The sequence below is a fragment of the Tachysurus vachellii genome, chromosome 10, assembly GCF_030014155.1.
Source record: "Tachysurus vachellii isolate PV-2020 chromosome 10, HZAU_Pvac_v1, whole genome shotgun sequence".
Classification (NCBI taxonomy): Eukaryota; Metazoa; Chordata; class Actinopteri; order Siluriformes; family Bagridae; genus Tachysurus; species Tachysurus vachellii.
In genome coordinates this window covers 12,571,865-12,597,997 of record NC_083469.1, presented here as the reverse complement: position 1 = coordinate 12,597,997, position 26,133 = coordinate 12,571,865, and the positions used below count along the sequence as shown (strand labels likewise).

At 39.8% G+C, this 26,133-nt stretch overlaps 2 protein-coding genes across 2 annotated transcripts in view; both read right to left on the bottom strand.

The window, feature by feature from the left end:
• plaat1l (phospholipase A and acyltransferase 1-like) overlaps positions 1 to 20,260 on the bottom strand; it is a 125,487-nt gene extending 105,227 nt beyond the window's left edge. The window contains exon 1 of the mRNA XM_060879516.1: positions 20,257 to 20,260. The gene's annotated coding sequence lies outside the window, so the exon portion shown is untranslated. The remainder of the gene's footprint in view (positions 1 to 20,256) is intronic.
• runx2a (RUNX family transcription factor 2a) lies at positions 3,508 to 25,950 on the bottom strand. Its single transcript, XM_060879509.1, has 6 exons — positions 25,020 to 25,950; positions 23,669 to 23,825; positions 20,525 to 20,629; positions 10,445 to 10,621; positions 9,787 to 9,948; positions 3,508 to 7,031 (listed from the first exon to the last, which is right to left on the bottom strand). Exons 1-6 carry the CDS (start codon positions 25,305 to 25,307, stop codon positions 6,544 to 6,546), a joined length of 1,377 nt encoding a protein of 458 aa, XP_060735492.1. The 5' UTR covers positions 25,308 to 25,950; the 3' UTR covers positions 3,508 to 6,543.
• Between the last annotated feature and the right edge of the window lie 183 nt (positions 25,951 to 26,133).

The window sequence follows — 26,133 nt, the reverse complement described above, 5'->3', positions numbered from 1 at the left end:
GTATAATAAAATCTCATTTGAAGTCTGTACGAGTTTTTTATTAGGATACTTTAAGATGATCTTTCTTACTATAAATGGACACATGAGGGCAGCATTTCTTGCTGTTGTGATCACGATCTCGTGGGTTTGACCTTTAGGACTTATTTCCACCAACTTTCACATCAGCCTGCATTTCTATGTCTCTGAGAACCTGCTTTCTCTCATTCACTTGCTTCGTCTTCTAAGCCAAACCCCAACAGCTAATATCAAGGAGAAGGCATGGACTTGCAGTGAATACAGTGTCATTTCAGACCCACTTCTTCATTCCTCATCAAACCTGCAGTCTGCTCTATATTCATTAAGTTTCTCCAGCTCGTGTGGAGCTCTCCGTGTGCTGTGCGCATTCAGTGTCTGTGCCGCCCTCTTCCTCCTCCTCCTCCTCCTCCTCCTGCTGCTGCTCCCTGGAGCTTCACACTTCATTTGTCCGGATCTCCCTACCGGTGGCAGCAAATATTTCACCGACACTGGCCGCTCAGCTGCCGGTGTAAATCACGGCTGTGCGTTTGACTGAGACAGCGCAGGGACACCGAGTAGCTCTGTTTTCACATGGAAAGCACGGGCGTCTGGGCCGCTCTCGGTGGCAAGGTGCCATCATTAAACTCGTGGATTGGGATTGCTTGTGAAACGATTGTGGGGCCATAGGGTTGTTTTTAAGTCTGTGTGCAATGAGCAGGCCTCCTCGCGACACGCAGTGAAACCGGAGCCTCTCGTAATTCACGCGCACAGAAATCTGGGGAAATGACGCGTAAATCAGAGTTTGCGCAAATAAAGATGGAGACATGAGAAAGAAACACAGGGGTTGTGTTGGTTTGGATTGCGCAGCTCACGGCAGCAGTGAGATTCATTAATCACATAGAAATTTTTCACTTCTCACAGCCATGACCCGTGCAGGGATAGTGATGAAGACCTTACCAAAATCCCGTCTTCTACTGATCATGTCATATACAGCACTCCAGCACTCTGAACTGTGTCAGGAGAAATATAAGCCATTAAAAGTGTGATGTGATCATTAATCTGTCTCTTTAGAGAACTGTGCATTCTACACACTATAGACTTCAGTAGCAGAACTGAAGACATTTCCTTACTATACAATATGGCACAGCATTACCATGTAGTGTTTTTCTATTGATAGATTATTGGTTTATTTGTGATTAAAAAAGTGCAAAAAATAAACAATCCAGCATCCACTTGTGACCTAACGAAAGGTTAAGCTATTGGTTCTGGAGCAAAGCTATGTTCAACACTATATATTAGATTTAAAATGACATTTTATTAGTTAATGAAAACTGCATGGATTTCAAGTTTATGTCAGTGCTGTTAACCAAAGGAAAAATGTTAAATAAAAAACCTTTAATAACACAAGAAGGTCTTTTTGAAGCATTTCCAGTATGTCATGGTCAAAACAAAAATACTGATCAAGAGCACATGGGAAGCTAAAGTTTTTCCCTCCAAGACTTTCTTAAATGTAAACCTTTCTGTTTCATGCCACAAAAGTCTTTGGTGTCTGTGGTGTTAAAAATGTTTTTTTTTTTGTTTTTTTTAATAATTATATATTTATATAACATTTATTTGCATCCAGTTTTCCATCATTAATAAATTTAAGATTACAATGGAAACATGTTAATGTTAGTAAATATTTGATTTAACTAGTATAATGATGGAAAGCCTAAACTTATATAAAACTGTACATAATACTGCCAACTCTGAGACTTTGAAACATTTCTAAGATCTATAGGTTATTCAGTTGTCCCTCTGCGGAATTCTGTGAAGAACCTTACCACTGTTTCCCATCACAGAGGGTTTCAATAAGATATGATAAGATACTTTTAGGGTGTTAAGAAACATTACTCAACCAAGTAACAATCCAACAACATTTATATTTATATATATATATGTTTTGTTGTCCACCTTGTCGAAGAGCCGATACTGAAGTAAGGTTATTTTTTTTGTTTGTTTTATTAACATAAATTAGAGGTACATTATGAACACAGCAACTGTTTTACAATTCTTCACATCAAACATATTTTTTGTAGATAAATTTGAAACCAATATTTGTTCTATACAATTTATGACAATTTATGTTACAAAACAACTTGAATACAATCACATTAAATAGTTAGCTTCTGGTTTGTTGCTAGCTTCTGGTTCACATACAAAAAGCCCAACTTCCAACAAACCCTGTCATGTCAATGAGAAATAGCCTAATATAAATGTATTAAAAGTATTTGCACATGTTACTAGAAAACCCATTGAGTTTTCTTACTGATGTGATCCAACCCAAACACTGAAGCAGGCTGAACTTTTAGGATGTTTGTATTCACTGATATGATTGTTTAAAGGGCCTTTGGTGCAGCTTTGGGCAAACAGTCAGCGATGTGTTTAAAGATCACACTGCCTTAACTGATTCTTTACATGGAACAAATCAGTTTGCATTAATCACCTGACTTACAATGGGACATTTGTACTTCAGGTTCAGTATGTTTTGAAAGTCTTTGGCAGAAATCTTATAAATGGTAAAGTCTGGCAGAGTGACAGGAAATCTTAAAGAATCGTATGGAGATTTGAGTCTGTACTCAATATTAGCAAGACATATCCAGATAAGCCTCCTTCAATAAACAGACTCAGCGAATATCAACATGAACGTCTTCTCATTTTACCAAATTCATATTTGAGTTAAGCGCTCGGCTGCGGAGGAGAACCTGAAGGTTTAGGGTCAGATCTCAGATTGGCATCAGAGATGTGAAAAAAAAAAAACTCAACAATTCATGTTTGACATGTCAGACTAGAATGTTAATGTAAAATACAGACCTGTTGCACCTCTGGCTCTAATAACGAAGTCTTGCAAACTATATACACCATTCTAAACCAAACAAAAAGCCTCAATATCTGCAGAATGGCACAGAATTCAATAAGCTGTTAGCTATAAAATGTCAGCTGACAATACCAGCAGTGCAGCCAGAACTAATGATGTCTCATGAGATACAGCTTGAAATAATGACTGCTGTGTGATGCACTGAACACATCTTTGCCTTTTTTTTGCTCAGGTGATTTTTTCCAGTGTGGCTTTTCCAAACTGTCCGTGCAGGAGGGTGTTATTCCAACTGTCACTAATAATGATGTATGAGACACAACTTGAACTAAAGACTGCAGTCTGCACCCAGCTTTTGCCTTTTTACATTGATCGTGCAGGGGCTTTCCAAACTGGTGGTGCCCAAGGCTATGTTATTATAACTGTCACTCAGTAAAAGGAAGCTAAAATAAGTTTTCGCACTTCCCTTAACCATTCCCATGGTTGTTCATTTTTCTTAGGAAGCACCTGCTGTACAATCACATTTATTGAGTTCAAGTTCTGAAGGTAGGATTCTGTGAAAAAAATAAAGAAAGGTTTTTAGATGTCATACATCATCCAGGATAATAATGTCCGACAGTCTGGATTCACTTTGTAGTGTGAAAAATATAGCCAAGGCATTTTTTTTAAACAAAATCTTTCTTTTTATTCTCCAAGACCAATGATACAATCATTAGAAATGTTTAAAATGTCTCACAATGTTTACAGGACCTGTTAGTCCTACAGAAACTGCTGGAAGTTTCACAAATAAATGAGTTCAACCAATGAAAAGATGTGAGACAGAAAACCAGGGTGACTTATCAACTAGAACATAAAAATCTGTACAGTATGTGCATGGAAAGCGACTGACAAAGTAAACAAAACATTCTGCAGCAGTTTACAAACTAAATGTCTATGAAGGTTATTCAAAACAAGGCAATTCATGTATAAAAGGGTTTATTTCCAGAATATTTCAAGCAAAACACTGTATTTGAGAGACATGTCCTAACATACCGTGCCTAATTTTGCATTTACTGCTTTGGACTGGCCAATCTGAATCCATTCGCTACTCGTGACTTATTCCTGTCCTCAGCCTGCAGGTCTCTGCTTTACTAGGTCACTTAATCAGAGAGGAAAATTCATTTTTGGTTAGTTATGAAACCCAAGTGACCCCCAAAGACCTCAAAGCTGTGAACGCCGCCAATCAGTCAACCCCAAGTGTGCTGGATTTCACTCGGAGATGAAAAATCCTGGAACCGACTCCAGCAGCGGATTTGCTGACCACAGCTTCTGATTAACATTACTTGCTAGGCCATTCATAAAGCTCAGGGCTCCGACGTGAGCCGAACATTTGTTAGCTATTTGACACAAACCCAAAACCCGCTTGCGAAACTTTGCAATGTCAATTAAACGTATCATTCAGACAGAACCAATTTATCCTTTTGGTATTATTCATCACTGGCATAAAGCAAATATCAGAAATAGTTCAATCATTTTAACAGTGCAGAGGTTCTTTAAGTCTTTTGCAGTATTGTAAACATATTCGCTCTTCTCACAGCCAAAAGACAACAGCCTAAAGAAAACAAGGAATCCGATTTTAAAAGCAGATGCATGAAAAAAAAATATATGATCACTTTGAGCCAGAGGGACATTTTTGTGCTCTCACCAGCAGTCAGTCCAGTTTATACCCAAGTTAAAACCCTGATTATTATTGTAGCAGTACTGTATCACACACAGATACAAGAACATCAAACAATGATTCATTACTGTATGGACTCCAAGTGGGCTGAACTATGTGCATTTAGGTTTTAGTTGTAAACTCAATCTGGCTCGAGCTCTGTTCCTACAGTAAGTGATGACTCTTGTGACCTGATGATTGGCTGTTTAGCTGTTCCCCTTCCCCATGGCATCATGGCTTTATTCAAAACCAAGCAAAGACAAAAAGAAATGAAAAAAGAAGTGCTTTGATCCAGATAAAACCAAAAACAAAATTACATTGGATTCCCAGGGTGCTGCCCGCAGCCTCTTAAGTTACAATTTACAAATGAAGTATCACGTGTTGTCTGAATCCAAAACACACACACACACATATTCAAAGACCGTGATTAAATCTCGTAAAAAATTACACCATTACAAATATAAAATCGGTGACATTTTTGTTGATCTCTTGTCAGTAAGAGATCAATCTGACACATGGTTCACCAAGCAATAAATAAGTTTAGAATTACAATTAGAAACAAAAACAGTATTAAGGAAGCAATTTAGATTGTTAAAATTGGCCGATTATCTGAATGCAGGAAAAAAAAATTCATCAAATACAAAATTTGCATTATGAAATTTTACATATTCAGTCTTCTAGCACATGACCTGGAACATTTGATTTGTCTTTTCTAACTTTTCAAGAAATAATATTTCTGGGATACATACGTGCACAAAAGTAAAATGCCATCCATTTTGATATGTTTTGTAAGAAATATTTCATTTTAAACATTATTTCTTTTGCATAGTGTTCACTTGTCGTCATACACACACAGTTTATGGTCCAGTTAAATATTAAAGGCCGATTCCTCACATCGATTGTGTACGTTGTACATGTATTCAGAGCTCACGATCGAAACACATATTGTGATTGTAAGGGGGCTTGTAAACTGAAAGAAATATAGGCAACCTCAACACGGCTCTTTGTGAACGTGGAAAGATTGAGTGTGTGCTATTGGTCTTGCTCGTAGTCACTCAATCTCCTTAAATAACAAGAAAAATGGAAAAATAAATTAATTCGATAAAACATCGGATAAAGAAAGTCAGAAAAAAAACCGAGAGCGGAATATGTCACATATGTGTAAATAAATGCTTCACTCAGTTCAAGACTTGGGTCTAGTTATCTTTGCAAGTGCCCCTCATTGTTTAAGCCAACTGCCCCCCCCCATGTATGCAGCTTTCTAAGGAGGAAAGCAACAACCCAAGCACAAAAAAAAAGACTAAAAATCCCATTGATCTGAGTCTGACATCATTCCTTCATTGTTTACATATTGGATATGTGTTTACCTTACAATAAAGATAAAAAAAACATTTTAAATTACTAAGGAGTAAATATACAATTAAGTTATTAATCATTCCCAAAATATTATTCAAGCGTCTTAAATTTTGTCCCTCTAACCACTTTGCATAATTTACCGTTTTTATATGGCTTATATTGCTTCTTTGTACCATATCTGCTACAATTTTATACATAAATTAAGAAGATCTGAGGGCATATACATAATCAGGTACCATCTAATATATCTGACTTTTCACTCATAAATAAAAAAAGATGTTGAAAAGATGTTCAGTGTTAAAAGATTTCTAAAATACACTGAGTATGAAAACATGTCTCAGTCAATAGTCAGGGAAATGCATAGCGAATACAATAAAAGTTCTTCTACTGTACCATTTCAGTTCAGCAACAGAGCGCTTGCATGGCTCTCACCGGATTCTGCAGTGGAACTCCAGATAGCTCACTATAACGCATGGACTCTGGTAAATTAAAGTACTATAGTTACACTGCTCTCTGAACTGCGCAATTTCTAGCATTTGTGCTTAGAAACCAATTCCATATGGTCTGTTACTGCAGAGATTTGCGTAGCTTGTGAGCATTGTTATGTAGACCTGTGTAACCCTCCAAACCTGGCTGACCTCTTTCAATATGGCCGCCACACAGACTCGTCCATCCTTCCGCTAGAGTTGAGGGCGGTGGGTGAGCTGCTATGGCTGCCGTCGGCCTCTGTGCCTTCAGTCTGAGCTGGCAGGTTGGGGTTGATGCCTGTCGAGGCGCTGGTGCATGGCGGCAGCATCCGCGTTGGGGAACGTTCCCCTCCTGGCACCATGGAGAACTGGTATGAGCCGGACGAAGCCCCGTAGTACAGATACGGCGTGCTGCTGGTCTGGAATGGCCCACTCTGGTTCTGGGTGGAACCTGGGTATGGAGGTGGCAGGTAGGTATGGTAGTGGGTGGTGCTGGACATGCCTAGAGACATGCCTGATGTCACAGGGGTTGGTGTGTAGGTGAATGTGGCAGGGTAGTGCATCCTGGGACTAGAGAAACGTGTCTCGGTCAGAGAAGACAGGCTGGGAAACTGCCGCTCAAACTGGCGTGGGTCGGCTGCAAAAGGGCTCAGATCTGACGTACCTGAAAGAGAGAAAAGTAGCCAGTGTGTTTAGAACATTTACTTAATGCAAATTATGGAAGCTGTCAAATACCCATACAGCAAATTTCTATCATGTAATATAAGTTATATTTCACATATCAGAGGTGCCGCCCACTTCATGTGCCGATCGTCCCATCTTATGTTCAGCTAAAATGAAAAGGAAAATAATTGCAAATTGGGCAGCATTTAAATGTAAAAATCTAATGTAAACCTAATGTAAGAGAACAAAGGTTTACTTTTTACAAGAGAAAGTGACTGACTCATGTACTGAGTTTGAGTGCAGTGATGTATAACAATTGTTTAAAATTTTCCTGTGTCTGTTATAAAAGCTTCAATGCTCAGACAAAAGAGGGCGCTGTGAAGCATTTATTTTAATCCCCACTCTGTGTATGTTTATTATACACTCGCCAAACGGTGGCTTTTTTATTACTGAGTGATGAGATCTAAATTTCCTAACTCCAAATGTCAAAGAAAACATGGTAAATAAACGACCTAATGGATAATAATCAGTCCTTTTGGGTTCAAGAAAGTTGAAAAACCTGTATACAGATAAGCACACTCATTACCAGCCCTGGAGCACGTGCTCTTACGACTGTCATGCTGAAATAGCATCGCAATCAATCTCATTAACACCTATTTATTCCTCTAATACTGTAGAGTGTGACAGATCTCTCTCATACCTTCTATTGCTAGTGCACGCTTGTTTTATGTATTCCTGTGTACATGCATATTTGCAAAAAAAAAAAATCAAAGCAGGATAAGAGCAGGATAAAGCAGGAATCCATATGGAAGCAGTTTGAGGGGAAAACAGTTTCCATGGGATGCATAATGAGCAGCCTCAGATGTGGCTGCACGTCTGCGATTAGCCAGAGAGAAGGGGCAGATTTGCTCTTTCAGACCCTCGTTTGGCTTTTCTAAAAATTACAAACCACTAATGGTCTGTGGCTACCGCAGCGCTGGGCCAAAAAAGTGCAAATATAGAAAAAGACTTCCCTAATCCTCTTCCTTCTCATCACCAAACTCAACCATTTACCACAATGGACTTTCTTCTTCTCTCACCCCCAGCACACTCTCACTCATCAGGCGCCAATCTCATCTTTCATCTGTTTTCCTTATCAGTTCCTCCACCGACCGCTATGTAACCCTTATGCTAGGCTGTAGTTCAGTGCAGTTCAGCTCCACATCGTCCTCACTGTCAGTGTGCTGGAGGAAAGCTGCAGGCCCGCTTTAGCCTGCACGCCTCTGAGTGATGAATCGGCACACTTAAGAGAACATGTGTGGCCAATTAGAGACACATCGGGTCCTCACGTTATCAGATTGCTGCCATTTCAGATCGAACAGGAAACAGTCACGGGACATTGCCACAGAGTGGGAAATCCATAGAACAAAATATCCTATACGTCCCTGATTAAGATTAAGAAAGAAATGAAATTATGGAGACAAACTATGTCTAAACTTTGCAAGAAGCTATTTTAAGTACCATATAGTGCCAATTGTAACCTGCAACAATAACATAATTATATAGCTGAAATACAGGCTATGCACAACAACAACAATGAAAAATTGATTATTATTCTTTCTTAGGCTAGGGATGGACAATTTTTACAATATTATGTGTCAGGCTTACTAAAATGTATAAAACTGGCTAAATAGCTTGACATATGTTTAGGTTAAAAAATTACTCAAATTAGTTAGTTACATTTTTTGGGCAATCACACTGGACCGTTCATTTGCGTAGTGGGATATCTAGGAAATTTCTGATTTGTCCATCCGTGCAGTATTGTCTTTATCTCATCCGTACTTAGAGTAAAGAAATAGATGTTTAGAACAATACAAAAGATAAGACAAAGCAGTACAACAGCTGCTAAAAATGAGCCCATATGGGATGACGCCTTCTAACACAGGGACGTTCACTGCTTATCAAAGGAAGAAAAGAGGGCATTAGGACCAAGAGGTGCATGTGTCTCTTTGAGGAAAGAACAAAGGCTGACATTGCTGAGATGAAAAGGGGGTGAAATCTAAACTAATCAAACCCAACAAGGCAGCTGGCCAGGGTTCAAAAAGCAGGCAATGAACAGCCACGCCGAGTCATTTCAACTTTCACGTTTGCCCTGCGCTCAAAGAACACAGTTAGGGTGGAGAGCCGGAGGGGAAAGAAGTTCAAAAAAAACGACCTGGCAACGAGTCAAACAGGTGTACTGAAGAAGGAACTGTGTTTGTTTCTAGCAGGGTGTATAACATATTCTCTTGTTCAATTAATAAAGGCACGGACATAACAGATCTTGCCCACTCCGACTTGAGCCTTTTACAGCCTCAGCATATTTTGGAAGATGAGTCAGTGACTCTATTCTTTTTTTTATTGTTCCTTTTCAAGCTCGTTCAAAAGAAGTTCAAAGAATCATGTGGAAGGGATGGGGCAAAGAGAGATGCAGTCATTCTCTGTGTTTTAAACATGACATTGCTAAAAAGATATCTGCCGATGAGCAAGTTTTATACAAGCAGTGGATACTTAGTACGCAAAAAAAAAGAAAGCTGGAGAGATCTGCTTTGATTTAACTTCAGAGAATACTTTATCCCATTGACAAAATCTCTAATGGGATAAATTAATTAAGAATGTACTCAGGTGAAAAAGATACAGATACAAACTAGAGCATCCTATTCTTTCACAAAATAAGAAGTTCAGAAGGAAGTGATGTGGATGGTGTGGCAGTTGGGTGTGGGTGGCACAGGTAGTACCTGAGAGACGTCTCGGAACATCACTGATGGCGGGCAAGCCCGTGGCTCGGGTGGAGGACAGCGGAGTGGTGGAGTGGATAGAAGGAGAAGTCATCTGGCTCAGGTAGGGCGTGTACGGCTGTTCATACGACCACGGCGGAGATGACTGGGACTGCCGTGGGTCTGCAAACGCAAGAGAGCCAGTGAAGAAATTAACCGACTGTCTCCACTCATCAATTCAAAGCAACTTTATGACATGTATGTGTTGATAGTATCATGTCTGTAGGAGGTTTGAAGCCTTTGTGCATAATCCTATCGTCATTTTGCTTCTTGTTTTATTGCTAGGCCCAAGGGATAGATGGATTTTAGAACGATATATTACAAACACACTTTGCTGGAAATCATTATTACTCTCGCTGTGCTACAAGAGTCTGCTCTATGACGACGAATTGCAACAATATGAGGAGTAAGACAAGAATCTGTTCCTGTTTGCCTTCCACAGTTGGTAAACATGGTGTCCGTACAGACTGGAGGAAATTCAACAGCAAACATTTACCTCTAAACTTCACAGAGAACGGAGTAAGGCATTTATGTGTAGTTCAAATAAAATGTTCAAATTATTTTATTTAATTAAGGGGATTCTCATCTAAAACGGTATTTGACCGTATGACTCTCATACCTGAGATCTGTGTCTGTCCCTGTGGGCTGAAGGAGTTTGCTGCGGTGTTGAGAGAGGGCCGTGGGCTCTGTGTGGGCACGCCGACCCTCATGGTGCTATGGCGCAGACGTTCTAGTTCACTCAGGCGCTCAGAGAACAAGCCTGGTTTGGGAGGGTCCTCCAGCTTCTGCCTGTGTCCTAAAACAGCGAATAGACCCGAGGTGTTACTTTACCATATTCAAGGCTGGAGTTATTGAAAACATGTCAGCATGTGATCCTTGCCGAATATTTTACAATAAATAATGAAAAAAATCGACAAAATAAACGAATGTTTTTTTGCTGTCCGCACTAGTTATCCTCCAAAAAAGCTCACAGTCAAATTGCTCAGTGGCTGAATTTCTCTGTTATCAGAAACGTGAGTAAATGTATGTGTCATGGGAGGTAAACGACCCTCAAAAACAGAGACATCATCCCATAAAAAGAACCAGTCACGTCATAAGCACTTCCACTTGACCCAGATCGTTCATGCCTTCCCTAACGAGCATATGGAGGCCTATATCACTTCTGTAAAAACGCCACACAAAAGCAGTCTCATTGGAGCCCATCCTTTCTGTCAATACAGGAGAAGAATATAGCTTTAAGAGAGACTTCTAAAGACTTTTTTTTCTATTTAGTCAGAATGTGCCTGTCTGTCTAGTCCTTCTCGGCTCCGCTGAATGGCTCTAAAGTAAATATCAAACAGAAGAAAAGAGAAACTTCTGCCGAAGCTTGGCAGCTCTCCAGCTGGCTTGAAGAGCCTCAGCTACCTCCAACCCTGCAAAACCTGATTGTGTTCTGAAGTTAAGCTGAGCAAACAGCACTTTGTGAGACGGAGTCCTCGTCCAAAGGTTAATGTCTGATACAAGTAAGGATCTCGGGTCCGAGTAATCCCTAGGAGCATTCGCCGTGTGTAAGCACTGAGGGAAACATAAGAAATATGCACCTTCTCTGCTGCTGCCGCCGCTGGAAAGGGCAAGCAGTTTAATTTCATTTAACCGGGCTGATTTGGTGAATGAATATACCTCTGTGTCTATATGGAACCAAGCTTGTCACAAATTACACGAGGGCTTACATACGACGTGAAATAGTATCTGCCAATATACTCACCATATTGAATTTTATTAGAGGCATAAAATCACTGAGGGTGTCATGCTTCTTGTTCCATAAATATCAAGGCTGGATGCATCGGACAAACCTGCCAGTGTGTTAGTGAATAGGACGGTTATTCCTCACCACCATCAGCCAGCTCCTAATGTAACTGTATGGCAATGCCAAATCATGTACACCAAGTAATTCTCTCCTAAAAACTGCAGTTTATAAAGAATAAGAGTATTCATATATTACTGTCTAACTATTTAAAATAGCCTTATTAGCTATTAAGCTCCATTTATCAAACCTTCTTACACTACATGGTGTCCAGTAATTATCTTGTATTACACGGTTGTCCCTTTCTGTATTATAGTGCACGTAATCCTTGGAGAACATTCACTGGTTACTTTTAATGGGCATACCTGTACCCCTGCTCATTCATGCAATTATCCAATTATCCAATCACAGTGTACAAACATCAAAACGTGGGGAAAATCTCACATCTGACCGTGGCATTCTTGTGGGTGCCAGACTCCTCTGAGTATCTCAGAAACCTTTGCCAGAAACATGTTTCAGAAACATATGCAACAGTCTTTAGAGTTTACACAGAATAGTGCAAAAAACAAAAATCTTTCAGACATGCCTTGTGTGTGAGAGAGGAGGTCAGAGGAGAGAATTTCCAGACTGGTTCTTGTCACACTGACTAGAAGACTATAGTAACTCAAAGAACCACTCTTTACAACCGTGGTGAGCAGAACAGCATCTCAGTATGTTTATGTATAAAATAGAACACATGAAACACAGCAGAAGATCACATCTTTTGTTACACATCACATGCACATGTTTCTACACCGGGAACAGGTTCAAGATAGGAAGAATATTTACTGATTATATCGCATTTTTCTCTCATATTGACTGCAAGATTTTATTCACCGTGCTGCTGCCACACGATTGGCTGATTGCATAATTGCATAAATAAGCAGGTGTACAGGGTGTAAGTGGTCCGTGAGTGTATACATGTATAAGGCTAGAATTACAATAAAACTCTGTACTCTGCTCTTACATTTGTTTTATACAAATGTTCCTTCATATACTGTAAACCCTGAAATTGGAGCATTTTATTATTTATTTATTTTTTATAGTTATACTGAGAGAAATCCTGTGTAATTTAAAGCATGAACGTGTGAGTAGACGATACGTAAGACTTAACACTCAGAAGCTCTGAATGATTCAGCTGCAACAAAGGAAATTCCATAATGCTCACAACCTCCTTAAGAAATAAAAGGTTTACTTTAGGTTTATAATTAAATCCAGCAGGTCAGTGGTTAGAGTCATAATTGAGGATAACAGTAATAACAAACAACAGATCGTATCCCAAATGATGATCTTGTGCAAGTCGTACGTGTCCCGACATAAATAATGAGGCTGTGAAGCAATTCTCTACCAGAAAAAAAAACATTAAAAAGGCTTATTGAAAGCACACGCTGACTCTAACCCTTTGGCACAAGGAAAACTGTGAAAGCTGGCTTTTACGGAAAAAGAAAATGTCATGGACAGTAAATAATATGAACGAATAAATACTGAGAGGCTGTAGTTCTGGAAAAGTTGTCTGCTTGCATGTGAATTCGCCATCTGATAGCGTTCGAATCTGCAAAAACACCCTTAACTCGTTAAACACCAGAGCACTCATCAACATCAAATATCAGCCCGGGCCGTCAGGGTACATCAATCATCCAGTGGCGACACAGGGAATAAAACGGATGGAAGAAGAAAGGGAAACATACATCCGTCTAGATTTCATTTCTTTAATTGCTGTGCTGTGGGGAGGGTTGACTCCTCTGAAGAGCGAAACAATGGATTATTTCATATGGCAGCTCCGTGTGAGGAGCCTGTGAAATTAGCAAGCAGGGGAAAAAACAGCAGCGAAAGACGGGACAAGGCCAAACGCCTGTCTGCTCGCAGGATCAGAAAGGAGGGCAGTGGGTGGGAGGGAGTAAGAGCGAGAGAGAGAAAAGAGAGAACAAGGCAGCCAAGCAGTGCTGGAGTTTTGCCAGTCGCTTGTGTGGTCTGTGTGTTCCAGGATTCAGGAAGCAAAGTACGCCAAGAAAGGGCACAAATACTACCAGAACTTTATAAATCAACAGGCTGGCTTCAGCTAGCAGACGCCACACAACTTCACAACAAAAACAATTTGTTAAAAAAAAGTTTAAAATGAATCGCTAAAAAATAATGACACAATTCACTTTATGACTGAAAACCAAATGAGATGGATTAAGGCTCACCTTGTACATTTTCTAGTGAACAGTACTGCTAGAAAATTGGCTAAGCATTCCAAATGAAGATGAATGTACCCTGAGTGCTGGATGCTGCTGGAGAAATTGCTTGCCATAGTCCCTGAAACCTTTTTAAACATGTCTGTGCAGGGAAACGGTTACAGTAATATGAACACACCGTTCTGTTCTCACATTGTGCCGGCTGCGTCGGCGACTTTCACAGCAGGAGTGGGGGTGTAGGAGGGAAGCAGAGGGGGGGGAACTGTGTGTGCAGGGGAAAAATATTAGTAGATTTTACCAAACTGTATAGCTCCATCCAAGCCATTGGCTTGCTGTCGTTCATACGAGATCCAACGTTTTCCTCTTGGCCAACACCAACAAGTAACATCTTAAGTTCACTTCACAATTGGAAGTGTGCTTAGAGAAAGTACATCAGGATTATTTCTCATGCAAGTCAACCCGGAATGGGTTTGTTTTCAATGGGCCGTGCGGCCTTTGTCTGAGAGACCTGCTGTGAGCGTTTTTGTTGTGGGAGCCTACCTGTCGAGACATGCGCTAAACGTTCAAAGCCTCGAGGAACTTCACAAATTCACCACTAATGCTCATTTCTGGCTCTGGTAATTAGAGCGGCTCCACACACAAACCGCAACGTAAACAGATCTACATTAGTAGCATTATTATTGTCAGAGTTAACGCTAACATCACTCTATACTATAGCAAGTGTGAGTTCAGTAGTGTACACCACAAAATGTTACATTTAATCTGACCTTAAAGATAAACGTACGGTGCAATTATGTGTTAATATATAATCATTTGAGATGTTTGAGGAAGGAAAGCAAAGGGACGACAATAAAGAAAACGAGGTAGAGAAGAGCGACAGTTCAACATCATTTACCATCCATCTGAAATTGACAAACATGGAGATAAAGCTTTGAAGTCTTTCTGGCTACCTCTTTATGGGAGTCCTCAATGAGACAATAGCTCTTTTCCAGCCGTCTGCATGGCAGTCAAAACACACAGGCTCATGCAGTAGCTCGGAAAATACAGAACCTTTTCATAAAACAGACAGTGTGTTTTCCATCTCGCTAACGTAATATACGGTAATACACACACCAGACCTGCCTTCTACTGTAAATGATTCCGTTTGACTCAACAAATGTTACATGAATTCATCATTTAATCCTGGAGAGACTGAACCTCTTGACTGTGCTATATTATCTCAAAGACAGAACAGTAACATCCAGCTGAAATGAGTCTGCACTGGTCAAAGAAAGCCAGTATGAACAGCAAGAGATCTTAAACACTCTTAAATGAGAAGTCAGACTTTCTCATGATAATGATAATTTCCCTAGCTCATTAAAAACAACATGCTACATGGACATGAGTACAACAATTGCACAAGTTACTACAAGAAAGACAAGTAATAAGAAAAACAAGAAGGAAAGGTGTATCTCAGTGGTTATGATGTTGGACTAATATTCTGAGGTTGGTGAGTTCAAATTTCAGGACCACCAACACTGCATCTGTTCCTTAAGCCTTATCTGCTCTTTGTATAAAAGAAATTAGACTAAGTGTAAGTGTATTGTAAGATCGCCTGAATACAGCTCATAAACAACTGCATTCTCCTGCTGATGCGAACAGACTGATTACAAACCTAATAAAATTCCTGAACATTCCTTAAACCTATTATTATCGCTCTGTAATCATATTCATACTTTACTAAAGATATCCATCTGTTGCAAAATTGAACACATTACTAAAGTGCACCATTATTTTTGCAAACAGGGACATTCTTTGTTCAGATCCCAAATGTGTAACCTTCCACAAACGGTTTAAAAAATGTTCTCCATATGCCTGACACTAATGGTATCTCCTGTGGTATCATACTGTATTTATATATATGTTTAGTTTCACACATAACATTGACTTGTATTGATTTTGGACTGTCACACCTTTCTCCTCAGCCCAGTTTAAACAGATTATCTGATGTATTACCAGCAAATCAGAGACAAATATGCGTCTAGTCCTTAAGAATGCTGGTACGCTGGTGGTCTGCATGCCCGGGTGTCAGGGACGGCAGAGGGACTAACACAGAGCCCTCTATTAAACATCTGACCAGCCCCTCCCAATCCATTAGCTGAAATTGCTCTTAATAACCAGCGCTACACCAGTCCTGCTACATAATTACTGCACTGTTCACTTCACACTCAGGTGAGGTCTTGTGCTTAATGAAATTTTTTTTGGATATTATTTTTTATAGCACAGCATAAAGCTTTTGTTAAAGGCTGAAATAAAAGATATTTTGGAAAATCAAAGCTATATACGTCAGTTACTTTTGGGATTGGATTCAGAGAAGCTGAAAGGAAAATCAATTAACTGTAAATAAAGGATGATCTGAATGAATCAACAGACTGAATACTATTTGCTGTAAATTAAGAATGATTTGATTCAATTCATTCATCAAACTGGGATTTGATTCAGCAAGTCAAGCTTCTTTAACACATCTTTGAATGTCTTAATAAAGGCATGGACTGTATGATGATGTAATAAGTTAAAATGTCACAATTTTCTAAGATATCGTGGATCTGGTCAATATTTCTGTAACAGTTTGAATTTGAACTGTAATGTAACCTCCAGAAGTTTTTTGTCTAATTGTTGTGACCAAAAATACCTGATTTCGCTGTGGCTTTTTTTTTTTTTGTTGGCAAAATTGAAAGCTGAGGTTTCTTCTTTTAACCTCCTACCAGTGAACACATATGTAATTACTTCCTATTATACAGTAGCTGTACTTATGTTCAACGTACATAATTTGCAGAACAGGCTGAATGCATGTTGTGGTGACGTCACATGACACACCACGATCTGGAGAAAACCTGTGGGCATTTGCAAGCTCCTCTGAATATTGCAGTGTGTTTGATTGAAAATCATGAAATCTTGGAGGGACTGTAAAGTATCTCTAAAAGAATTTTACGATTCTTAGGCATAATATTGTTGCATTCTTAATGTTAGTCTCCTCATCCATAATTAGCTACTGTTTAGCTGTAGCCAGAGCATTGTGTGCTTTATGGCTCCAATTAAAGAAGACACTCACGGCTTTATTGCATTAATTTGTGGTATTTCTGCTTTAACATAGCCTACTAGGGGTATTTACTAGGGCACTTTAAACTTTTCCGCTCTCTCAGATGCTCCGAGTGCTTATTCATAAGCATCTAAAATTTGAAGATGTTACCTTCAACCACTAAAATTCTGTGCATGATTTTCCAAACAGAGGTAAAAACATCTCACACTGAATGCCAACAGTGTTCTGACGATTTTATATCAGACTTGCGGCAATAAAATAATTCATTTGTTTATACAGACTGAAAATGTCAGATGGAGTGAAACACAAGTGTAGTTGTAAGAGGGTTAATAAATCCATGTTCAAGAAATTTTAAGCATATAAATATTAATAAAATCTAATAAAATATGAGTAATGAATTATTTGTTTGATTTTTACGTCTTGATTCCCACTGTTATCTTGCCTAACTGTGGCTGCATGAAATCTGTGGTGCAAATCGAGTGCTGGAATCAAAAATTCCAGCTTCTGGCTTCACATAATTGGAGGATTTACTAGATTTAGCAGCAATTAAACGCTCTAAAAACACCAAACTGCCGTGCAAATCAACACCGGTTCTCTTAGTATGTCGCGCAAATCAGTGCTTGTGCCTGTTACAAGTAATGTTCCTGCTGCTTGTAGCCGTAAGTGCATTGTGAATTCTGTCAGTATTATATGTCCAGGAATGTTTACGAGCCTGACGCCCTGCCGACTTTGTGTGTGACATACATGGGAGAATTCATAAACATACAGACAGAGGCAGCTTGACTGCACACCCACAGGAGGTTGCACAACTCAAGATGCCTCTGCATGTGTCATTTCCTGCCTGGCCACCTGCCTTTTGCTTAGCAAGAGCTCATGAGAATGATAGATGACAAAGAACAAGAAACAGAGAGAAAGCAAATGAGAAAGTAAACAAGGTTGAAGGTATATTTTAGAAAGTTTAAAAAAAAATAAGTGGCACAGTGTTTTTACACCATTAAATAAAGGGGTGTTAGAGAAGCTATATCTATTTGCTAGCATGTAAAGGTATTGTGACTGTGTGCCTTTAATGCACAAGAACAAAAGTGCAGTAACGGCACAATTACCAAAGTTAATGTCCTGAGAATCGTTTAATCAGTTCACAGCAAGAGTTAATCGTTTTGACAAAATAAAGTGATTTATAGTGATGATTAAAGCTTTAAATGCTATCTTTAAATACATCAATCTGCCTGAGGGGAAAAGACTAGGAAATAGGTAACTAGAAAATTGGCTAAAGCCGACACATTTTCATTATTACTGTGATGTTTTCTTGTGCATTAGTACTGAGCTGTATTATCTCTATAAGTTTGCTTAATAAATATAATAAATGTACTTTTTTTTCAAGCTTGTGGTGATACTGTGTGTTCCTACCTCATACACACACTTCCTCACACTTAAGTGCAGTTTATCATAGCCAATCTGTCTATCAGCATATTTAAGGAGGTGCAAAGAAACCAGAGAACCCTGAGGAAACCCAGGTGAACGCATGCACATAAACATGCACAGACAGGAACGAAGCAGGGAGCCTGGAGCATGGAGCCGTGAAGCAGCAACGCTACCCTCTGCCTGAAAAAGTAAACTATGAACTGAAAAAAAAATAAAACAAACCTATCTAGAAGAACCCATTTAAACCATCAATCTATCATTGTAACCATTCAGTCCCACAATATCCAGCGATACATGTACACACACACACTCCACTAAACCCCTACTGTTTACATCAACAGAGGCCATGTCAAGCAGACGTCAGCTTCTGTTTGCCTTAAAACAAAACTGCAACAAAGCTGAGATGAATCAGGGGTGTGTGAGCTTAAAGACTGTCAAATCACTGATGCCATGGGGTATTTTTAATCCTATGATGAATAATGATTCCACACGATATGAAATGGTTTCAAACATCTGCTGCCAGATGTGTTAATCGAGAGGAACAGGAGAAGGAAAAAAAATACATGCTGTTTGTGAAGTGATAGTATTGAATTTGCAGCCAAAAATAGTTAGCTGTCAAAAATATATCTATGTATATAAGAATAAAATTGTGGTAGGAACAGCTGTGTGCCAGGCTGCTTGGCTCCCATATTGCTATTTCTCCTTTTTTAAAGACAAACACACTATTATGGGTGTACAGCACACAGTGTACTGCTTAACGGGTGATGGCAGAAGTACTGAACGTTTGTGACAGCAGACAAGCAGATGGTTAGGGAAGCAGACTTAAAGAGAAGTGTCGCGCTTCTAAATGCATGCAAATGCATTATGTGCAGTGAGAAAAAAAAGGAAGTGCACAATCTAACACAATCGTTTACCAAAATGTCCATGATGTCAGAAGATGGTTGCTAAGGACCTCATTGATTTGTAAACAGGAATGTTAGTCAAATTATCGTAACCGTCATGTCACATCATAAAACCTGGAGTTCTATCAAATAAAGGATGCACAAATGATGACAGGAGATATTTACAATCTGTCAGTCTGGATTAACAGGCACAGCAATCCAAGCCTGATTATATGATCAGCCTTGCCACAAAAAGGTTGTGTTTTGCAGACTTTTGACCATAATGTCAATCTGCAACAGACTGTAACCTAAACAGTCTCTCAACCGTGTGAGGCTCTTGTTCTTTTCTGTGCCACATGAAAGTCATTTATGACAGCTTGTGTGTATTTACAGCTTGGGGGCCTCGTGTGAAAACTGAAATTCAGCAGCCATGTTAATTTTTTTTTTCTCCAGGTAAAAAGAACACTCATGTTCTGTGTTAAAGCATGAAGCACATAAACCCTCTTTGCTTTGTGCAAGTTATAACATTAACTCTGATGAAAGGTCCATTTTCAAAGCTGGACAGTAACTGAAGCGTTTTTTTGCCAGACAGTGTTCTTCGTTTTAGACTGCAATGATACGGGATTCAAACGTGATGTGAAGTGACCCATGCTGGACAAAAATAAGAAATAAACATTAAATGATTTCTAAAATAGCAAGAACAAGAAGTCTGACTTTAGTTTTCAATACATATTAAAATGCTCTCTTTTTACAATCCACAGTAACCCTGAATTAGCAGCTTAAAAATGACATGCATATAGCCTCTAGACATTATTAGGTGTGTGTGTGCATGTGTGTGTGTGTGTGTGTGTGTTTGTGTGTGTGTGTGTGTGCATACGCATGCTAAAGAGTGGGCTTTAGGTTAAAGGTTGAGCGGCTGGCACTACACATTGAAGGATGCAGACAAGAGGCAGATACAGTAAACATTTGCGTAAGGCGAACGGCTCCACAGCACGTGTTTGTGTTTGCCTCTCACTTAGCATGCCTGTTGCTGCTCAAAGGCTGCCTTTGTGCTTTCAGGCATGCTGGATCCATTTTTTAAAACAGTGCCCTAACACGATCCATGCATCCATTCATCCATCATCTTTCTCCCGCCAGCCCACAGACTCTGGCCCTACATCCCACCTCTGGGCTGAGAAAAGGGGCAAAATGCCAGCTGGGGCGGCACGTGGTCCAACCGCACCATTCATCTCTCAGAGTGGTTTTACATGCATGCATGCACCTCTTTGTGCGCTTTTAATCATTATCACATGACGGTTGATATTTGGGGGTTACTCACTCCTTGGTTCTCGTGGTCCATCCACTGTGACCTTTATGGCTCGGTGGTAAGTGGCCACTTGAGGAGGGTTGGTGAATACTGTGATTGTCAGAGTGAAGCTCTTTCCTGCAAGACACAAAAAGGTTCATAGCCCGTTAGTACGCAGCACAATGTGCCACATTCACTGCACGCTGTGCATTTGCATTTTCTTTGCTGCTGGTGATGACGGTGCTTGTGGGATTTTAACTGCCATGGGAGTACATAACGTTTGAAACACTGAGGAAACAATAGACAGCAATGTCAAAAGGAAAAAAAAAAAACAGAGCAAAATGTCCATTGTGTCAGCATTTACTGCAGATAATGCTCACAGTGCGTCAGTCATTTCCTATAGCACTAATATAGCTTTATTTCAATGTATGACAATGAGGTAGTTTTTTATTTTATAACCTGCTACCCAGCATGGAGTCATTCTCCGTTACGCTCAGACTGATGCTATAAAACTGTGCTGAAGGCGTTGAATGTAAAGACAAACCCAAAGACAGACCCCATGGTGCCTCATCTATCCTCACATGACCTTTCATTTAGTGCAGACTTCAGTCATCCACTTTGTTGTAAGTTAAGACCGAATCTTAACTTACAACTTTCATGCAATTACAAAACATATCACTTGAAGAACTGGAAAGAAAATCCAAAAAGGTCTTTAACTTTGATCTGACATTCTGTGAGCTATGTGGATGTTGTCACGCAGCAGAAATATTAATAGATGTCACTCTGTGAGCACAACACAGGAAGCTCAGAGTGGCTTCAAAAGTAACAAACTCAGCAACAAGAGTAATCTGCAAAGTATGCTGTGAAGTCAGGCATGACACATTCTCTGAGCTGCAATCTGCTGCTGAGACAGGAAGAGGTGGGCGGAAAATGAGTGACTCAGTGAAGCGGCCAGCTTTGCTCCGCTTTGCATGTGTATCAGGGTGCGCGGCTGGCTCAAAACTTTGCAGATTGGGTTTGTGTGTGTTTCTTTTATTTGCTTCAATGCAATTTGCAAATCTCTTTTATGAAACTTAGGAACAAAAAAAAATATCAAACTGAAACACAAGTATATGTATGTATATATATATATATATATATATATATATATATATATATATATATATATATATATATATATATATATATATATATAAAACCTCTGATTGTTGCCTTGTCAAAACATGAAGCCTGTGATCATAAAAAGACCATTCCAGAAGCACTTGCCATGCATTGTATATAAGCTCTGACCTTGACTATTTCACTGAGGCTATTACTGTAAATCGCGTCTCTTGCTGTGTGTGCTGCTGCTATATTCGTTCTCATTTTTTCTCCCTCAGGAATCTGTCCTTAAGCCCCCAAAATGCAAGTTTGTGTCCAACAATCAAACCCAACCCAGCCCATCCCAGTAACCAGATCCCGAAGCCACACCGCAGGCTAGCGCTGTGCCCAGCCACCAGACCAACGCCCTCCTCTCCCCTGCATCAAGCAACTCCACACCACCAACTAAAAATACCCCCCCAATACCACCCTCTCCCGTTGCTCAGGTTTCTGAGTTCACAACAGTTCCCTGAATGCCGACTTTTCATTTTCTGACAGCATTACTGTGAAAATAGCTATACCTTGTCAATCCAGTTTGCTAATTATGGACCCTGATTGATTTAGTAGCAAAGTGTTGACTTCGTAAATCATGTTATGAACGGTCGGCTGAAAGTAGACGACAGATTAAGAAGGGTGTAAGGCTATCTCTTTTTTTCATTTTCAGCCTTGTTGATTTTGGTTGTTCATATCTAAGTCTCATCTGTTGCATGCAGGATTATTTCCCTTATTTAATTTCCTTATGCTCTGCTACCTTCCCCTGTGACTTCCGCCTGCAGATCTCGTATCAGAGATAGGAGAAACCCAAGCCTGGTGAGGTGTATGTTTCAGTGCGGGCCAGAGCCCTCTTCTCTGTGACAGCTGCACAGAGATAACACACTCTCTCTGTTTCACATATACACACAAGTATGCTAAGGAGTGTGGTAGGGATACGTGTTACATTAAACAAGCAAACAAACAAACAAACAAAAAAAAAAAAACGCTTGAGCCAGCGGCTAGAAGGAAGTCAGGCATCTGTCGATGCAGATTTTGCAAATATTGTTCATTTCACCATGTCCACTTTTTAAAAAAAATGACTGACAGGTCTGCTTCAAAAGAGAATATTTATAACCAACTAATTATACTTACATATTACCTTGCAGTTTGAATTTCATGTCATCTTCAACTGAACATTTATTAACACATTTTGTTCTTTAAGGCTTTGAAATGAGGCCCTTTTAGGGTTCCTTAAGTGAACACCTGAGAGTTTAACTCTAAGGGACCGAAAAGATTAAGAAGGCAAGTCTGGACGACACTCAGGGAGGCTCGCCTGCCTCCAGCATCAGACTGCTCGCTCTTCTGATCCATCTGCCTGTACTGTCTTCTTCAAAGGCCTGCTTTCTGAACAAGGGTCTTTCCAAAGGATCACAAGGCCTATTTTTTTTAGCAGTAATTACTCCCATATCAAAAGCAGTATTCATGTACACGTGCCCAGCCTGTGTGCACTTTAGGCCCACGTTCATATAGAGCATCTGTTAGTTTGTAAACTGCATTACCTCAGTGCAAAGTGAATAAATACATATGTTTGTAAAATATCCTTATAAATAATTATCATTAAAATCACAAGCTCAAACTTCAAAGGCAGAAATGTTTAAACACACCCGCACGCTTTCTTTCTTTCTATTTTGTCCTTTAGCAAGGAAGTACTCAAATTACATTCCGTGACATATAATGCAGCAATCTCTCAGTAGCATGTTTACATGGGCTTTCAACTGATACAACTTCAGAGGACTCTAGTAATCAATAGTAGACGTGATGCATATTCATGAATCCCAGTCATGAACTGTTTGTTAAACCATGCTGTGCATCCATGGTAAAAGTGCGGTTTAGTATCTCAATAGATAATCTACCACATGCAGAGGTTTCACTACTACGCTCTGTTTCTTGCCTTGTAAACAGGAGCTGCTACATGCGGTTTTGCTGCATCATGTGATTCACACAAGAAAAAAAAAATATTTCTAATACTTATGTTTATACTGAAAATCCACAAAAGATACTGACCTCGCCCACTCCTCCCGACGAACCTCAGGTCGTTAAAGCGTGCCACCTGATTCTTCATGACGGCTGAGGCGTTCCTCAGCTCTGCCGAGTAGTTCTCATCGTTTCCTGCCATAACTGTTACCACGGTTCCATCAGGAACGTCCCCCAGTGCAACAACCTGGACCAGGACGAAGAACACTGTCATTCCATGCCCTTGTTTGAATGAATATTTTCAGTAAGTAATTATCAGCTAATCTCTGAGCACACCCACTTAATGATAATAAAAAAAACTATTTACTGACTGCTATCTATAATAAGCTAATATAACTCATATATAACTAAGTTATATATAATATATACAGTATATATATATATATATATATATATATATATATATATATATATATATATGTGTATATATATATATATATATATATATATATATATATATCTATATATATATACACACATATGTATATATATATAATGTGCTGTAAAGGTCTAGTTTTTCATTCAAGTGTGCAAATCAAAATGAAAATGAAAGTGCCACTGAAATGTATGATTAAAGCAAGAAAATGATAATTACTCATGCAAGTTTTAAAACCACACATTTAAAACAAAGGGTTTATAGTTGGATACTGAAATACAGTACACTTAAAAACTGAGATATCAATTACACTAAAACCGCATAGAAAAAAATCAACATGTGGCCTGAAAATCAGTAAAATGATCAGTAAAAAAAATCTAGAAATACAAATGATAAAAAATCCACACTCTATAACAGTTTGTCTGATTTAATACTTTTTGTAATAAAATCCCTCATCACGCAGGAACAATGGGTTGATTAAAACTATGTACCTCATAAAACTAGAGAACCTTAACAAATACTAAATACTCAAACTTTAGCAAATCAGACCCACATGTTTTAATCTTTTTTTTTTTTTTTTTTTGCATTTTTTCTGCATTTTTGCTAACAATTTTCCTTTTCCTTTACTTTACAGCTCTAGTTGCAGAAGCCTTAAAGGCAACTGCATTCGGTTTAAAATAACATGGAGATGGATGTAAGAACACTCTGGAGTAGATTAAGGGATCTGTTTACCACCAATCTATTTTTACTGTTTATTGAACGCTAGAATGACTTTAGTTGATGTGCAGAAAAGGTAAAACAGTGGTGCGATTGTTGCTGCACTTTCCATCATCTTGTTTCTACCATTACTGGAACTGAAAAGCACTTCTAGGGCATCGAGCTTTCTACACGTTTATGTTAGAGCAAAAAAGCACGTGCATTTCTATATAATAATAAATGTATATATATGTGTATATTGTACATTATGACTGTTGGACTTCAGAACCGGGCTCGATCGGGACTCACCTTGAAGGCGACCGGCAGAGTTTTGTTACACCTCCAGTGAGACGGCAGCACGGAGCAGAGGAAGTTGGGGCTGTCGGTGCGCACGAGCTCGGCGGGGTGGTCGGCGATGATCTCCACCATGGTGCGGTTGTCGTGCGCGCGCAGTCTCGGCACCGCCGCCGCCGTGTTCGCCTCGTGCTGCGTCGCTCCCGCCGCGCTCGCATCCGCCGCTTTCCCGGGCAGAGCCTGCACTCCGTTGGACGGCGGGCTGAACCTTCTGCTGCTGCTCGGATCTATCGGAATGCGCATTACACAGAAACACACAGACGCACGTACACACACAAATCAGACCGTCAGGCTGCTTCAGATCAAATCGCCAGTGTTTTTTTTATAGTCTCTTTTGAGCCCCTCTGAGCGCTCGCGCCCTGGACACGCGTTAACGGTTCTCTAGTATGTCATAGTGGAAAAGCGGCGTCCTGTCTGTGTTGCATGTGCGCGCGCGCGCCCTCGGAGGTGAAATCGAAACAACTCGCTCCGCGTGAGAATCAGCCTCAAAGCCTCGCGCGGGATCTTTGTCGTTTGGCTGCTTTTTCAGCTTAAAAGAGTCAGAGGCATCGTTCTGTTCTTGATCGAGCTCAGTCGGTTCGCCGCGGTTTGAAGTTTACAGACAACGAAGCGAAGGTCCGACAGAAAGGCGAGTGTCCGCGCATCCAGGAGGAAAAACAGAATAAGGTCTCGCTTTAAACCCGAATGGTTTAAACACATGCTGCGTCAAAAGGGAGGAAAACTCGAATACTTCTGCCTAATAGCTTCTAATTCAAAGATGCCGTAAAATATTCAGCTTTTCCCCACAAGTTGGCACGGACGCAGTAATAAAAGAAAAAAAAAACTCCGAAAGTTGCGGTAGGAGATGGAGGAGATGGTGGAGGAGATGATGGAGGAGATGATGGAGGAGATGGAGGAGATAGGAAAAGCCGCAGCTTTTTTGGTCTCGTGCGGTTTGTCTTTGGAGGCAGGCGCTTTGGCGAGCTCAGGTTTTGTGGTTTATATACGTGCACACGCGAGATGATTATTATGCTGATGAGCCTCGAGCACGTGGTGTTCAGGACCGGACATTTCATTTCCCTCAATCCAA